The 17152-nt window shown below is 45.9% G+C and overlaps 1 protein-coding gene across 7 annotated transcripts in view; it reads right to left on the reverse strand.

Moving 5' to 3' along the window:
* RECQL (RecQ like helicase) overlaps positions 1-17152 on the reverse strand; it is a 730526-nt gene that overhangs the window by 112418 nt on the left and 600956 nt on the right. For all 7 annotated transcript variants that reach the window (XM_069628431.1, XM_069628429.1, XM_069628430.1 and 4 more), the window contains one exon: positions 7497-7626. In XM_069628431.1, the coding sequence (XP_069484532.1) occupies positions 7497-7626 (130 nt within the window). The remainder of the gene's footprint in view (positions 1-7496; positions 7627-17152) is intronic.

Genomic DNA, 17152 nt, shown 5'->3' on the forward strand with positions numbered 1-17152 from the left:
ACAATGTCTCTAGGCACAATAATGGATGCGCATGAAACTGCTTTGGCCAGATGAAGAAATAGCACCAGCATCCTGGCACTACCCTAATAATCGAGAAGAAGGGAAGGGGATAGAGAGCAGACCAGCTGGCTGGCACGGACTGCCCCGGACAGGACAAGGAGGAGGCTGGACAGGCCTGTGAGCTGCTGGTGCCCCCGTGCCTGAGCGGCATCGAGACTAAGTGCGTGCTGGCCGGCTAGCATGCCTTGTGAGAGGTAGACTCAAGACGGAAATGCATGCTACAGGGACCATGGGAATGGCCTGACACCTGAGGTCAGGGACCTTAAATTGCAGCAATTACCTGCTGTCGAACCAAGCACATATCCCAAGGCGCCCCCTTGGATGCATAGCAGAATTGGAGAGAGGATCCACACGGCTACGTGGGAGAGCACACTCCATTCCTGTGACCAAAAGCTGGCCTCCAGATGCTCCTGGGGTGGCCTCCTAAGGCTTGGGTGACAGCAGAAACCTGCTCTCGCTGGGACTGAAAACCACAGGTGGTGGAGTTGACCTACGACTTATAGTCACAGCGCCATGTCCTAACAAAACCTCCAAGACTGAAGGGTAAGCAGCCCACATTAGACGAATACACTAAGACGCCACCCGGCCCAGAAGGATCCAGGAGCAAAGACAGGGCCCCTGTTAGGAGCGTGGCCGTCATGAACACGAACCAGGAGGTCCTTGCTGCAATTGCTGATCTGAAGGTGGCTTGGGAGACCAAGCTTGAACTGGATGTGACCGAACTGAAAACAGCGCTGGAGCTCAAGGTTGGGGCGGTGCAAGAGGACATGAATCTACCCCGGCAAGATGTTAGGTCACTGGCAGAGCGCACTGAGAACCTTGAGAAAGAGATGGGCCCGAACATGGCAGACTGTGCTTCCCACGGGTCGGAACTTCACGCCCTGGTACAGCGCGTGGGCAACTTAGAGAACATGGCGGAGGAGGCGGAAGGACGAGCCCGGAGGAATAATATCCGCATCGTTGGCCTGCCAGAAGGAGCAGAGGGCAACAGCCGCACGGAGTTCATTGAAACTATGTTGTTAAAGGAGATAACCGGAGGAGTGCTGTCTCAGGGGTTCACGTTGGAAAGGGCGCATAGGGCCCTAACGAGGAAGCCACCGCCAGGCAATCCACCTAGGCCGGTGATCGCCAAGATCCTTAACTACAGGGATTGAGAAAGGATCCTGGAACACTTCCGTAAAGGTGGGGCAATACAAAGAGGGACGGCAAACATAATGGCTTATCTGGATTATACCCTGATGGGGCAGCAGAGCTGAATGAACTTTGGGGCGGTCAAGAGAAGATTGCGAGTAGCAGGACATAATTACATGTTGCTATACCCGGCAAAGTTAAAAGTTTTCGACAAACACAGAACTTTGTATTTTGAAACTCCGGAAGATGCTATGGGATGGCTCGACACGCAGGGTTGCCCCCAGGAGTCGGACGTTCAGATGGGAGAAGGAGGTGGAGAAGATAAGTAACGAGCAAGGGGGCACCAGGGGGTGTCAGGACTTAAGACTATGGGACTTGATTATAGTAACTGAAGCAGCTCATTGACTGGTATTGCCAGGCTGGGAAAAATCATGATCCGTGAGCACTGTGACTATTGCTTCGCTAGGGAACCTTGCAGGGCCAATCTTCATACCCCCCATTTAGAGTTTAGTTAGGTCGCCAATAGTGCGGCAACACCCTGCTGGGGTCTTGGCCTGGGGATCCAGGGTAGGCCCAAACACGGGGGAAACTGAGATCCAGGGATGGAGCTCGGCATCTGTTGGGGTGGAGGGGAGGGAGGAAGGAAGGGGTTGTGTGCAGTGGTTTGTTGTAGTTGCGGAGGTGTTATGGGGTGAGCCTACACCCCAGGGAAAACGAGACGAACCATGGGAGACCTTAAGATAGTGACTTGGAACGTCAGGGGGCTCAACAGCTATTTGAAACGGAACAAGGTTATGATGTACCTGCGCAGACAGAAAGTGGACATAGCCTTGTTACAAGAAACTCATTTAACGCTAGATAAACTGGAAGTGATACGGAGGAAGTGGAGAGGGACAGTACTAGGGGCAGCATATTCTGCCTATGCAAGAGGGGTAATCACATGGGTGGGCCCACATGTCCTGTTCCAGCTGCTGAGCTCTGTGGCAGAGGCAGATGGCAGGATGGTGGTTATGAAGGGGCTGGTGGAAAATAGAGAGATCTGCATTGTAAACACTTATGCCCCGAACCAGGACTCGGCTGCATATTTTAGGACCCTGTATGGTAAACTCAGTGGTAGCGTAGGGGGTGGGGGGTTGTATTGTGGGGGGGCAATTTCAATTGTGAAATTGACCCCCCACTAAACCCCAACCTAGATAGATCAGACACTAAAGTAGATAGACCCACCCCGGCCGCAAAGGCACTGCATGCACTGTTGGCGGATTTTGGGCTGATAGATGCATGGAGGTCACGCCATCCGCAGGATAGACAATATTCACACTATGCAGCCCGACAGGGCCTATATACTAGACTAGACTATGTGTTTGTCATGCAGGAATTAATGACCGAAATACCGCAAGCAGAATATAAAGCCAGAGTTCTCTCAGACCACTCGCCATTGATGCTAGTGTGGTAATACCGACCCCCGAGGGGAAGGATACCCACATGGCGATTGCGTGCAGAGGTGCTTAAAGATAGTGTATTTAGGGAGGATATGCGAGAGGAAACAATAAGTTAATAAGATAAACACTGGCAGTGTTAAGACAGCGGGCACGCTCTGGGAAGCCTTTAAAGTAGTAGTGAGGGGAATTGCCATAGCCAAGTCTAAAGGGCTGCAGAATGGGATCCTGGCCGAATTGCAGGACTCCGAAAAGGAACTAGAAAGGGTTCTGGAACGGGCAGTAACACGGATGAAGATACAGAAATGGCACTGGGCCTGCAGCAAAAATGTGCAGGATATTGGGAGAGGTTATGCAAGCTCAACTATAAAAAGTATATAGAGAGACAACATGCTGAAGGAGACAAACCAGGGAGAGTCCTGGCGTGGCTCTATAAAAACGAGACCCCTAGGCCCCCAATCAGAACAATATTGAAAGACAATGGCGACATAGTGGATACGCAAGAGGGGGCTAATCAGGAATTTGGAGAATATTATAGATGCTTGTATGGGGATGAGACATGGAGCAACAGAGGGGAAATAGGGGACATACTGGAAGATATTGGACTACCCCAGATTAGTGCAGAGGAGAGGGAGGAGCTAGATGCCCCGATCACACTAGAGGAACTAGAAGTAGTAGTGAGGCAGCTGCCCACATGCAAAATCCCGGGAACCGATGGATTCCCAAGCGACTTCTACAAAGCATATAAAACAGAGGTACTCCCCCCGCTGCTGGAGATGCTTAATGAAGCATATGAAGCTGGGAAACTACCGAAATCTTTACGCGAAGCTGTTATCATACCACTTCCCAAGCCCAATAAGCCTGGTAGTGACTGAGGATCCTATAGGCGTCTGTCGATGTTGAACCAAGATAGTAAGATTCTAACAGCGGTCTTGGCAAATAGACTAAAGAAGGTCATCAATAAGTTAATACATCCTGATCAGACAGGATATGTCCCGAACAGAAACATCTCGAATAATTTGAGGCGACTCCGTCGGGTGGTCGAACATACTGACGGGGATACAGGCGAGATGGTGATAGTATCACTGGACGCGATCAAGGCATTTGACTCGGTCAAGTGTCCCTGTTTAAAGGCGGCCCTAGCCAATTACGGTATGGGGCCAGGATATTTTCATTGGGTAAAACTACTATATAGTGCGCCACTAGCGAGAGTGAAGACAGGTACTGTGATCTCTGAAAGGTGGCAACTTGGTAGAGGTACGAGACAGGGATGCCCATGGTCCCCCATGCTGAATATCCTAGCTTTGGAACCTCTGGCGATTTATTTAAGGCAGCAATATGATGCAATAGGTATTGTCATCGGGAAGACATCACATTTAATTTCATTATATGCAGATGAAATTTTACTGTATTTGCATTACCCAGAAGAGAACCTTCAGTATGTACTGGAAGTGATTAAGAGGTTTGCAGAACTATCAGGTATAGCTGTGAACCCCAGTAAGTCCTGTGTGTTTCCGCTGGGTAGATACAGAGGGCTCTCGGTGGAGAATTTGCCGGTTTTACAGATACCATGGGAGGTCACAACCTTCAGATATCTTGGGGGAGACATATATCATACGGTAGAAGCCGAACACAGGCATAACACAGAAAGAACGGTTAAGAAACTGGAGAATAGCATGAAGTTCTGGGCGAAACTCCCCTTGGCAATGATGGGGCGAGGGGCGATGCTCAAGATGGTGGCATTGCCCAGATTGTTGCATTGCTTCACGAACATCCCATACTCCACACCTCAGAAATTTACTATGTTGGACAGCATATTTAGGGAATTTCTATGGCACGGGATGAGGAACAGGTAGCCCTGTGGAAACTACAAAATCTGCATGAGAAAGGAGGCATTAAATTACCAAACTGGGAAGTCTATTATATAGCGAGCCAATTACAACATGTAGCCAAATGGCACTCTGAGGAGCCTACCTTAGGACATAGGCTGCATCAGGGGGACTGCGCCCCATATTTCCTGAGAGAGATGATATGGTTGCCCAAGCGGGAGTTGGGAGGTCGCCCAAGGATGTTGGGTCTTGGGTGGGGGATCTGCATGGGCATGCCGGTTGATGGACAAGCCATCCCTGTGCTCCTCGCAGATCCCACTGGTCACAGTGGTGGGAACAGAAAAGCAACTAAGGTTAATGATTGGGAAGCACTAGGAACCGGTGGGAATAGCAACGATGGGGGGTGTGTGGCAGGAGGGGAAGATACTGGAATTTGAGGAGCTGGTGGAACAAACGGGGTTGAGTGCCGGGCAATATATTACGTATCATGGGATGGTGCAACAAATTAAAGATACCTGGTCCGAGGTGGAACTGGCAGAGGAACCGGACACCACACTGGATATGATATATGATATAGCGGAAGGGGGGCACGAAACGTCTAGAGTGTATGAGATGATAATGACTCAAGTGGGCAAGGAGGTGGTGCAACTTAGACTGGACTAGGAAGAAGAAGTAGGGGACTCGATCAGTGATGGGATGTGGGAGAGGGCACAAGGATATCATAAAAAAGTATTGAGAAATGCTAGGCTGCAGCAGATACAGTTGTATATACCTCACAGGGCATTCCTGACGCCACTAAAGATAGCTAAATTTAAAAACGCCGGAAGCCATGTGTGCCCAAAATGTAATGAGGAAAATGCAGGAATGGTGCATATGTTCTGGGCATGCCCACTGATAACGAGATATTGGAGAGACATAGCACAGAAAATGGAAGAAAAGGGGATCTGTATGAAGGTGAATACCGTGTGGGCCTGTTTGTTGGGAGGGTTCCCCAGACCGCTTAAGCTTCAACATCTAAGTAAATTAAAAGATCTAGCGTATGTCCTGGCAAAGAGAAGGATTGCAATGGGCTGGAAAGCATGTCATATGCCCAAAGTGGAAATGTGGTGGAGGCACTTGAAGAAGTGGGCGTAGGCAGAAACAGTGGCATGGCAGGAAGCGTGTAAAGGGGAAATAGAAGTAGAAGCTGGAGCCCTATCGGGTTGGAGACAACTGATAGCAGAACTATTTGGGCCCTCGTATGATGGACCAAGTGATGATGACTCAATGAGCGCGGCGGAAGAGGACTCCCCACCGCAAGAGGTGGAGACTAGTAATGTGGGAAAGTAGGCTCGGGAGGGGGGAGGGAGGGGAAATACAGTGGGTGAGAATATAACAATGTATGTGTATTTGTGAGCAAATTATGCATCCACTGTAAATTTGGTTTGGTTTGTTATTTTGTTGTTTGAATAAAATCAATAGTCGTTAAAAAAAAAAGTTAATTCTTTATCTGCATGTTTCATTCAAGGTAAGGTCTATTTGCAAGGACGAAGGGTAAACAGTGCAAAGAATGTGTACTATTTGCCAGGACAAAGTGTATATAGTACATAATTTCTACTAATTGCAAGGACGAAGGGTAAATAGTGCAGAATTTCTACTATTTGCAAGGACAATGGGATGAAGGGTAAATAGTGCAGAATTTCTACTACTTGCAAGGATGATGGGTCAAGGGTAAATAGTGTAGAAATTCTACTATTTGCCAGGTCAAGGGGTAAATAGTGCAAAAAGTGTACTATGTGCCAAGATGAAAGGTAAACAGTGCAGAATTTACACTATATGCAAGGACAACGGGTAAATAGTGCAGAATTTCTACTACTTCTGAAATCACTCCACTGGCTTGCTGTGGCTGCAAAGATCAAGTTCAAGTGCCTCTGCATCGATCACAAGGCTTTCTTACTATCTACAACACTCTCTTCCCAAATACTCTCCCTCTAGAGCCCTCCGCTCAGCCTCCTCTAACTCTCTGCGAGTGAGCTGTTTTTCCAAATAGAGATTTGGGGGTAGACCCTTATCCTCTGCAGGTGCCTCCCTCTGGAATAGCCTCCATGCCTCTCACTGTCTTGAACCGGACCTCCTTAAATTCCAGAAACGACTCAAGGCCTTCCTTTTCTCTTCCTCTTCCTCTCTCCTTCTCCCCTGCTAACCTCCTCTCTCCTAACTTCTTTCCCTCCTCCTTTCTCTTCCCCAATCTGCTTAGCTCGCTGACTGGTCACCTGTTGCACCTCCAGAGCCCTACAGGTCCCAGACTCTCCCGGCTGTCCTGCACTTGCCTCCGGCCCTCTGTTCTTTGCTTAGTATTACTGCATCATGCTCCATGAGAGGGGTAACCACTCTGCACTTAACCCAGGCCCCTGCTGAACTGGGCGCACTAGTCCTCCTCCCTCACACTTCCTGTCTCTGCACACTTGAATGACCTTGAATGTGTTAGGCCTAACAGGTCCATCTGTCCAGGCCTCCCTTTGCCTCCCCCTCCCTAATCAGGCCTAGCACTGTAGTTTATTGTACTTTACATTCCTTCCCTCTCCCCCACCCCTTATCTCCTCACTCCTTGTCTCGCACTTACACTAGTAGATATGCCTTTGGCCTAGTAGGCTAGTTATTGTCGTTTTATCATTCAGAATCTTCGAGGCCCAAGAATAACGACTGTAATCCCTTGTTCCCTTCCCGCCCTGAAGCACTTCACTTGACTATAAGCGCTCTCCAAATAAACAATTACTTGCAAGGATGAAGGGTAAATAAAGCAGAAATGTTATTTGCCATGACGGAGGGTAAATAGTGCAGGATATCTACTAGCGTCTAGTCGCATGGACGAAGGACAAAGTGTAAATAGTATACATTCTTCACAATTTAAACAGACCTTCTTGTCCTTGTAAATTGTGTAGAAATTGTGCTATTTATCCTTCGTCCTTGCGAATAGACACTACCTTAATTCAAAGGGGATTTCTCAAAGCTCTGACAAGTTGAGAACTATGAACATATCCGAACACCGTATTATGCATACCTTGGAGTCACTTGATTTTTTCTTTCTCATTTCAACACAGATCGTATGCTTCTCATTGTTCAGAAGATCAATCTTTGGCCCGGTTTTCAGATAGGAAATGGTGGCATATGCGGTAAAACTGAAGTCTTCCCTGCAGAAATACAAAACACATGTGTTTTTCTAGCCCGCTCTTTGGTGGCATTTTTTTTTTTATAATGACTACCACTGATCAGTCTCCATAGCAGAGAAACCACAGACTCGGCTCACATCCTTCCTAGACATCTCACTCGTAGCTGCTGATGCAATCAGAACGAAAACTGAAACACTGGCCATTCTCCAGAGAAATCTTACGGAAACCGCATGGGAAACGCCTGCCTTGCCCAGCAGTCTACGGTTCATTTAATAAAGAAACTTTAGTCTGCAGTTCGGTTTGTTTGTTGCTGTAATAAAGAATGTTCCCCCATATATCGTGCTGCACATTTAAAGTCCAAATATTTTACTATAAATACTCACAAAAATCAAAATATTCAAAAGGTGTGAAGAATGGCTTGATTGCTGGAAAAACCACGTGATGTGTTATTTTATGTTACTAGGCAGAGCACTCACCAAAGTTTCCACTAAGAACTTTGCATGAATCAGCAGGGCTCAACGTTCACAGTTTCTAGCTTTCCACACATAAGTACTTGATTAAGTAAACGTTTTACATGTGCACACAATCTGGCAAACTGGCTGAACTGAATTGCTGATGAATAATGGACCAAGCAGCTAAAAAGATAATCTATAAATAAAAAAATGCATATCTTGTAAAAAGGACAAACATACGAGCAACTTTATGAAATCTAATGAACATAATCAAACTGCCCTACAACAATTCTTACCATTTAGTGGCAAAAAAAAGTATTTTAATTATATTTCCAGATGTAGAAAAAGAAAATAATTAAGCATTTAGAAGAACCAAGAGCACAAATGCATATATCAATTGTTCAATGTTAAAGAGACATTCATTAACTGTGTGACCCATTTTATAAATACTGCACAAAACACTTGGACAGACGAATATCACAATACATTCTTTAATTAAAGTAGTCTTTAAGTGGCCCAAATATTCTAGACGCATGAGAATGGAACTAGAAGATGATGGGATTAAATGTACATTTCATTCCATTCCATTTTCGGGGGTTATTCCAAGTCGATGATTTGTGTCTTTCAGTATGTTTTTCTATGATTTGGTTGTAGGTTCTGGCTACCAACTGGAGAGCGGGGGTGCAAACAAGTGCCCATATCTCTGCTCCTACCACAAGTCGATAATCTTGCAGGGGCAGAATTGAAAGCGGACATTGATATTCATTGTGCTGTTTCTCCTTCTGCAATCTCCTTCCTTTATTCCTTGTGATGTCTATAATCACACAAGCTGCTGCTTGTTCCCTATGCCATCATTTTTTATGCTGTATCAAACTATTCTATTACATTCTTTATGATGAATTTAATTCCATGTTCTCCCCCATATCTCGCCAGAATAAGGGAATGCTATGTAACAAGCCAGCTACAACACCACATCACAACAAACAATTTACTAATCCCACTGCAATCAGATCTCTGCCCTGGCTGCAGCACTGAGACAGCAACCCTAAAATCCTGAGTGGCCTCCACATCATCACAGACAAAAAGAAAGACTGCCCTTCTAGGCCTCTGCAAACTCTCTGCAGCTTTCTTAACAATTGGCCACACCATCAACCTAAACATACCACCTACAGAATGAAACTCCCAGGCACTGCTCTCAACTGTTTTTCTTTCTTCCTCACTAATACAACACAATTAGTCTCCATGCCCCTATCAATCAAACCGCAACCCCAGCCAAATATGGAGTACGACAAGCATCTTCATTATCTCCCCTCTTGTTCGTCCCTTGGACGTACTTCAAGATCTCCTCCCCCTCAGAACTCCAAACCCTTACAAATTGTCTCCTCCCATCACCACCTCGATGGCAACGCACTTCTTAAAACTGAAAACCGCCCAAAACTGAAAACTTCCTCATCTAACCCCCAGAAATGATCCCAACCTCAGGATCAACTAACTCCTCACAGACAACCCACACACATCCCTCTTTGCCATCAAACCCAGACTATCCTTGCCAGAGTAAACAGCTGCCGCCACTAAAGCATGCAATCTACAACTACACCTCTTAGCAAGTTAAGATGGGCTCTTCCGCGCATGGGATCCGATACTGCAGTCCAGGCACTCGTCATCCTCCACAAGCTATAGTAATATTATCCTTGTTGGACTCAGCAGTAAGACTTATTCTACACTTAACCAAACACACGTGCATTCATATGTTGGTGGGGTGATGATTTCTCAGCCCTGGATCCCCCTCTTCCGTGCTCAGATCCCTCTTAACTGTTTGCCTCCCTCCAGTGGGTTCACTAGGGCTTTTAACACAATCTCATCTGTGATATTCACAAATCTTAATGTCTTTGTAAACAGTTCGCTGTGGACATCCCTCTGCTGGGTTCACTCTTACCAACACACTATTTATCAGGATTTTTGGTGTTGCCCGCTCTTTATCGGCATTCCTCCGTCAGGTTCACTCTTGCCAACTTTGTCAATCACACAATTCCTTGAACAGTTCTTACGATGCAGGATTCACTTCCCTCCCCTTTGTCACCTGCCGGTCAAAGACTTTCGACTCTACAGAGGATTTTACTGGACCCCCGTATGACCACTTTGACCCTCTTCTCGCCTTTCCCAATGCCTTCTGGTAACAGTAGTTTCAACAATAGGGTAATCGCGTATAACAGAGTTTTCCGAGTGAGCACCCATGTGGTGCCTGACTCCTCTGTAGCTCGGTTTCCCCTGTCACATTAACAGTTCTTTGTACAAAGTTTGGTTTTTTATCGGCTCTCCCCTCGACTCACCGGCTTTAATGAACCGTCTGGCTCTTCTTGTATCTGGAGTCAAAGCCTGGTACCACAGAGGCAAGCGTCTCTGCCTGGCTTGGTTATCAGCGGAGGAGGGCCCTGTGTACCGTTGACATCTGCTGCAACACAGGCTGGCTATTATTCGTGGTCTTACGATTCCTTCCGTGGAGGTTCCACAGGCCTTGGTCGGAAAGGGCAAGGTCGCTTCTCTCCTTATCACCCTCTTGGTTCGCGCCGTCTTTCTCCTCCTCTTGAACTGCTGTGCTGAGTTAGCTCTCTCGTTGTGCGGTCTGCCTTGCTCGTATTGTGCTCTTGTGGCTCCACCTTTTATTGCTGTGGGGAAGGGACATCAGGTGTGTGTGATTCCGGTCAATTGCCGGATGTTGCTTGACCCTTGTGTTGGGACATGTCAGGTAAACGGCTCTGATGTTTGTACGTCGTCTTTCGTTGTGTGCAAAAGTGTTCGTGTCAGAAAAGGAGTTGGGGGGCAGGGGGGGTACAGTGTTTCAGTATCCTACGGGGTAGGATGGGGAAAAGGTGTTATAAGAAGGGGTATACCGTGTCTCACAGTCAGTGTCACACTTCCACTCCCTGAGGGCCCCCCATCCAAGTGATCCTCCCTCCCTGGCCCATCCCCAAGAACTGGATCCAATAGCGATGAACGTGTCCTGGCCACCTGGATGACAGATCCCCGGGGACTAGTCAGGGAGACACCTTCAGATTTCTCACGCTACACATTCCACTAACAAGCTAATCTGCACACAAACAAAAGCCTTTATCCAACAAGTGCTTTGAACGCCATTAAACAGCCCATTATGGCTCACTGAGAACATCCTTATTTCAGAATAATTCATATAGGGATAATGCCCCGTTTGTTTGGAAGCAATTTCAATAGTGATAAGTACGCAGTGAAAGGGAGACCGCAGAATGAGATAAGTCAATGAATAAGACAGAATGAACGGGAGCTCCCATTCTATGAAAAGCACCACATTAAATGAAGGAGACACAGCACAGTCATTATGAATCCACAAACTGAGATTATAAACACAGGGGATGCATTCAAATTTGTTGCAGACTATCTCATTTACAGGCTTCCCCCTATATTGTCGCTTTTGTTGTGGCTCCCTTTTCTTGAGCTTTCTCATGCACCCACTCAACCCTTGGATCCCTCGATGATCAGTTTTTAGTGTCACTTTCTTTACTGTCTTGCCCCTCTCATTTATTGGCCTGTACATCCTTCCTTGCACTGATTGGCCCCTCTTTGCGATTATATTGCATCTACTGCTCCATTCGTTCAACTGGCTCACATCTAATGCATTACTAACTGTGCTGCCCTATTCAAGCTTCGGTTTAGTTTATTAATTTGTAAAGCCCACTTCACAAAAATGTGTCACTTTCAAGCTGGTGGACACTTTTTTTAACCAACAAAATTGATGTTAACTATTAAAAGAACCACATTGTTAAGGTTCTATGGAATTTGAGCAGTAATGATATTTGCACTAAGTATAGAGGAAACTCAATCTACTTTACAGTCTCCTTATTGAGCAAAATTGGAGTGCAGACCCCATATCAAAGAGGGACCTGCCAGTAGCTGCCCTAGACAGCTAAATATTCTGTCCCAAATACTGTGAATCCAACCCATGAAGGCATTTTAAAATCAAGCCTTACTGACTGTTCTCTCCTTTCATGGAGGTATTAAGCATTATCTTTTTCATTTCGTGTGTGGCTCACATGTTTTGATTCATCATGCCTTCACTCCAATTCATTGTTCGGGCTCACATTTTGTGAGACCTCTCCCATATTTGTGCTCCATCTTCAACGTGCACTCTGATATTTTTTCCCCTAATCCAGAAAGTTGCATTCTCCCTCTCACTTGTGTTCTTTTCTATGCCACCACTCCACCTGTGAGTGCACTAAGAGGGCTATTTGGAACAAATGCATACTGAATGGTCTGCACAACACTTACTTGTCTCTCTTGGGAGGTAGCACATGTGCTGCTAGTAAGGAAAGCAAACAGGAACAGTATAGGAAGCCACCAGCAGCATGAGTGGGTTTGATTTGATTTCATTTCATATTTGTTGAGTGCATCTTCACCAGAAGGCACCTTGGCGCTATGGGACCAGCATACATACAGTACATCAGCTGACATCAACTAAAAGAGGAGGGTATTTACAGCTCTAGGAAAAAGCTAGATGATTCTCCATCACCCGCAGCCCTGAAGCAGCGAGTTGCAGAGTCTGGCGGCTGCTACAGAAAAGGTGCGACCACCAACACGAGGGAGCCGGATGCTAGGAACCGAGATAACTGCGTTATCCTGGGAGCGAAGCACGCGACTGGGAACATAGTCAGGAATTTCTGTTGGAGATACTCAGCCCCCAGTCCATAGACTGCCCTGTGTACTAAAGACGAGGATTTAAACTGCACTTGCTTCTCGATGGGGAGCCAGTGGAGCTGACAAAGAACAGGTGAAATATGAGAAAAAATGGAGTATGGGACACAACTCGCACCACACAATTTTGTAGAATTCGAGTGGTTTGTCGTTTCCAAAGCTGGACTGCTGCACACGTGTGATCCCAGATCAGGTTTCAGCAAGGAAAACCGAGTTCTCTCTTCTAAATTCAAGGTCCTCTATTGGTTTTTGAACTTGATGAGACTGCCGGCCCGTCCCTCGCCACCAGTTCAAGCATAGTTCTGACCATGTTATGAGTGACTGACTGGTTAAGCCAATCGATTGCCCATAGAACATATTTTGCAATTTAGTTTGCATGTCAAACTAGCAGTAGAGTGTCTGGATTCAGATTCTGGATCATTGCCTGTGAATTAGTTACATATTGGCTTAACACGTGCTTATACCTTCTGCCTCCTGACCAATGCCTGAGCAGCATATGTAAAATGCCCAGTTCATGCTGAATTCATCCGTGTACCTGAGAATGAAGCGTAATGGAATACGTTGGGAAGTTATATTTCTAAAAACCGGACCACTATTTTAATTCATCTCCTGCTAACCTCTATTGAAGAGGCACCACATACTCTTTCTCCCTCACTATATCTGCTTTGTTGGGATGGAATGGATATTCGGTTAAAATAAGAAAAGTCTTCCTTCTGTTAATTGGCATTTTGGAGCCTGGGGTCAAAGGAGCTGCTCCTATGTTGTTGAGGAAGCCAAAACACACCTCCCTCCTTGGATTTGTATGATTTATAGGGAGTTACCTACGCACTGTACTCGCAGCTGGTTAACTCGGCTCACATTTCACACCTTGATTATGCAGATTATGCACATATCTCTGCACCAGACAGCATAGTCCACCTGGATGTCCATCTGGAAATATTAAATACTGCGACGCCAGAAACAGATGAATATTAACCCCAAAAATTATGCTAAGATTGGGACCAGCAATTCTTTCCCAAAAATTGTTTTATGCGTGTCTTAGAAATAGGAACAAACTTTTCAACCGAGCCAATTCAAATATATTTCCATGCTCAGACCCTCATAGACCTCCCACCATAAGCCTACAGACTTCTCATGAGCCAGTGCTTACCAGCTATTGCTGAAGATTTTGAATAGTTTTAGGCTAAATAAATAAAACAATTATACATTTATATTTTACTTGTTAGTATTGAATTATTGTGACTATGAAAATATGAATGTAAGAAAGTGCTCAGCACATGACGATCAAAATCCACCTCCTTCCCACATTTTACTGAGAATTACAACAATCTATTTTTATTGTACTTTGTTTTTCACATGGATGTCCTATTTTTTTTTGGGAATAATTATAGGAGCTGAAAAAGCACCAGTGAAGTGTGACTTTGTTATACCAAGGACTCTGTACTGTAACACATTAAAACCGAACACTAACGGTTTGGTGTTTAATAAACAATAATAAACAAAAACATTTTTCCCCACACAGGTTACAAAACATAACTTTTGTTTTTGCTATAGGTAGCGTGACTGCTCAGGTAACACATATGTTCAAACTACTGAAGCTAATAATAATACATGGAGTGTTTTCCGCCGCTGCTGAGACACTGGTGAGACGTGGTATCCCCCTCCTTTTTTGTGCTTCTACTTTATCCTATTTTGTAGGATTTTCTAATGTCCCAATTCCCCCAGACCCTTTTTACACAAACACTGGGCAGAGGAAGAGGGTGATAGAGTAATCAGACTAACTCTCTTACATCGTATCGTACTGGACATGTACCATTAATCGGGTCAGGCAAAGCCAGGCACTTTACACTAAGTGCATACACTGAATACCAGATAGCCCTCCTCACACGATCAAAAGGCAACCCCTAAAGACACACCCTAAGCAAGGCAGAACCTGAGTACGAGCAGAATTTTCTGGACAAAGGCACATCTACTGGAGCAGTTCAAACTACTGAAGCTAATATTAATATATGGATAGTTTTCCATTTCACTTCTGACAAACCCTAATCGGCAATACACAGGTATGGTATTATTGAAGTTGACAAATGTATGTCTCTCGTGCAAAAAGTAGCGCCAATAAATCTGGTTTGACTAATGAGGCATTCCAGCCATGGGCCTAGCGCTGTTAACAGGTGTAATCACCCCACACTTGAGTCATGGGCCCGAGACAAAGCCTAAGAAGGGAGCATAACAAAGGTAAAGGGCGATTGTTAGGCAGAAACCTGTGCAGTTCCCTCTGGGACCACTGCAAAAGATTTAAGACTACATGTGTTTGGCAGTAAACCCACTTGGTAGCAGTCTGTACCGCACAGATTCACTTGGTAGCTGTGGCTGAGCAGTCAGATTTCCCTCAAGAAGAGTTAGGCGGTATACAGAGTATTCACAATAGGTCAAAAGAACACAGTAGAACAAGTGAACACTGACCAGAGCTTGGTGTAAAAGAGATATAATTATTTAAAACCACATCTAGTAAAACACACAGGCACTAATGTTAAGCAGTTCAAAAACACGGTTACTAAAAGATATACACTCCCTTAAAAGAATATTAGACAATTCTTTAGTAAAGCCCCACTTATTTTCAGACAGTGGTGAGCGCTTAACGCAGATGGCACTCTAATAATTAGTTTTTAAAAGGGAGAGAAAAGCAGATATAAATTGAAACAGATCCCAACACTTTTACAAGAGCACAACAAGAGAGGAAGGCAAGTAAAACTGTGAAGTTAGAGTTCAGTAGGCCGGATCCACTTTAAGAGGATCAGAACGAAATGTGTCCAAGGTCACACGGTTGAAGTGCACAAAAGTCTTGAAAAGGTTCAAAAAGAGTTGGACCAAAGAAAGGGACCAGTTAGATGGTCAAGGCGGCCAACCCAGTCCAGAAGGTTAAGGGATTATTATTACCGTGTAGCAATCTTCAGAAAGGGAGGCCTGACGGACACAGTACCTTAAAGTGGTGAGAATACTCCAGCGGGGGCAGTTGTTCCTGGCAGCGGATGCAAGTTGGTGCTTCGTCCGGGGGAAGAGAGGATCTCGTCGGGGAGGAAGACAGGAGTCCGTTGCACTGCCAGGGAAGAAACCAGCCACAGAGTTCTCAGGTAATAGGAGCGGTCCTTTGATTCGCGGTCCAGTGGTAAGTGGCTATCTAGTTGCCGGGGTGCTTGGTACAGGCAATTCGACCACAGACGTCCTGGGATGCGAGGAAAAGAAGGTAAACAGGTTGTGCACACCAGTCAAGGGAAGAAGCCTCTCCAGCCGGGAGATCTTCTCTGTCGTCGGGAAGTGGTGAGTCGGTTCCGCAGGGCTCCACCGGTGGTGTCGTCGTGGTAGGTCGGCTCAGCTTCTCCCTTGTCGGATTCTCAGGTCCTGTGGCGACTTCTGAAGTTCCAGTCCCCAAAGCCCTGCTTTTATGCAGCACACCCACATTCACTCAGCCTAGCTGTCAATCAAACATGCTAAGTGGTGTTGGGCCAATCACACAAGAGTGCGACTTGAGTAACCAATGTAACTCAGTCCAGGGTGCCTAAACCCCTCCCACACACCCTGTGGTACCCAGACAGAGTGGCACCACTTTTGGAGGCTTCTGTGGAGAAGCCCACCAAAAAGTGGGACAAAGGGCTCGACTTGGGTTGGAGTCACAGAAGAGAACACAAACGCCATTTTAGAATGGAGTCCTGGCAAAAAATACCAACCAGTGAATATTAAATAAATAAACCGGCAGTATGTTCGAGGCTATGAGAATTAAATAATTAAAGTTGGTAGCCTCGAACAATTGAAAAATCCCATAGGGATATATTCGCGGTTGAATATAAAAAGTAGTATCCACTGCCACCAGCCAAAACTCGATCAGGGGGGGCGGAGACGTGCCCCCTCGACTAACAGACCCCGGGGCAATCGAATTGCCCCGACCAGTACGTGCACAATATGATGGTTTGTACCGGTTTCTGTTAATAATTTGGGACTAGTAAAGCCAATGGTGACTTTACATGCCCTGGGAGACAGTAGTCAGTCCCAGGGTATGGAGTCTATGGTGGGGTGTCACTATGACACCCCTGTTTCACTGCACAGAGGGTGCTGTGTAAAACACATAGTAAAAACACATGAGACCCTATGGAGTAAAGGACCCCATACCCCATAAAACACAAACAGTCAAAGGAACACGATAAATCATGTCCAAGAGTGGGAGAAAAAGAGTCTCACTCTTGGCAGGAGAAAAAAACAAACTCCAGAAATCCAGCAACGCTGCTGGGGGACTCACTAGGTTAGGAAATTCAGCCTAAAGAGAGAATTCTCCCTAACAGCGATAACACCTGTTAATAGCATCATCCCACCACCCCGTC

Source organism: Ambystoma mexicanum, chromosome 12 (assembly GCF_040938575.1).
Source record: "Ambystoma mexicanum isolate Mex_15411 chromosome 12, UKY_AmexF1_1, whole genome shotgun sequence".
In the NCBI taxonomy this organism is placed as follows: domain Eukaryota; kingdom Metazoa; phylum Chordata; class Amphibia; order Caudata; family Ambystomatidae; genus Ambystoma; species Ambystoma mexicanum.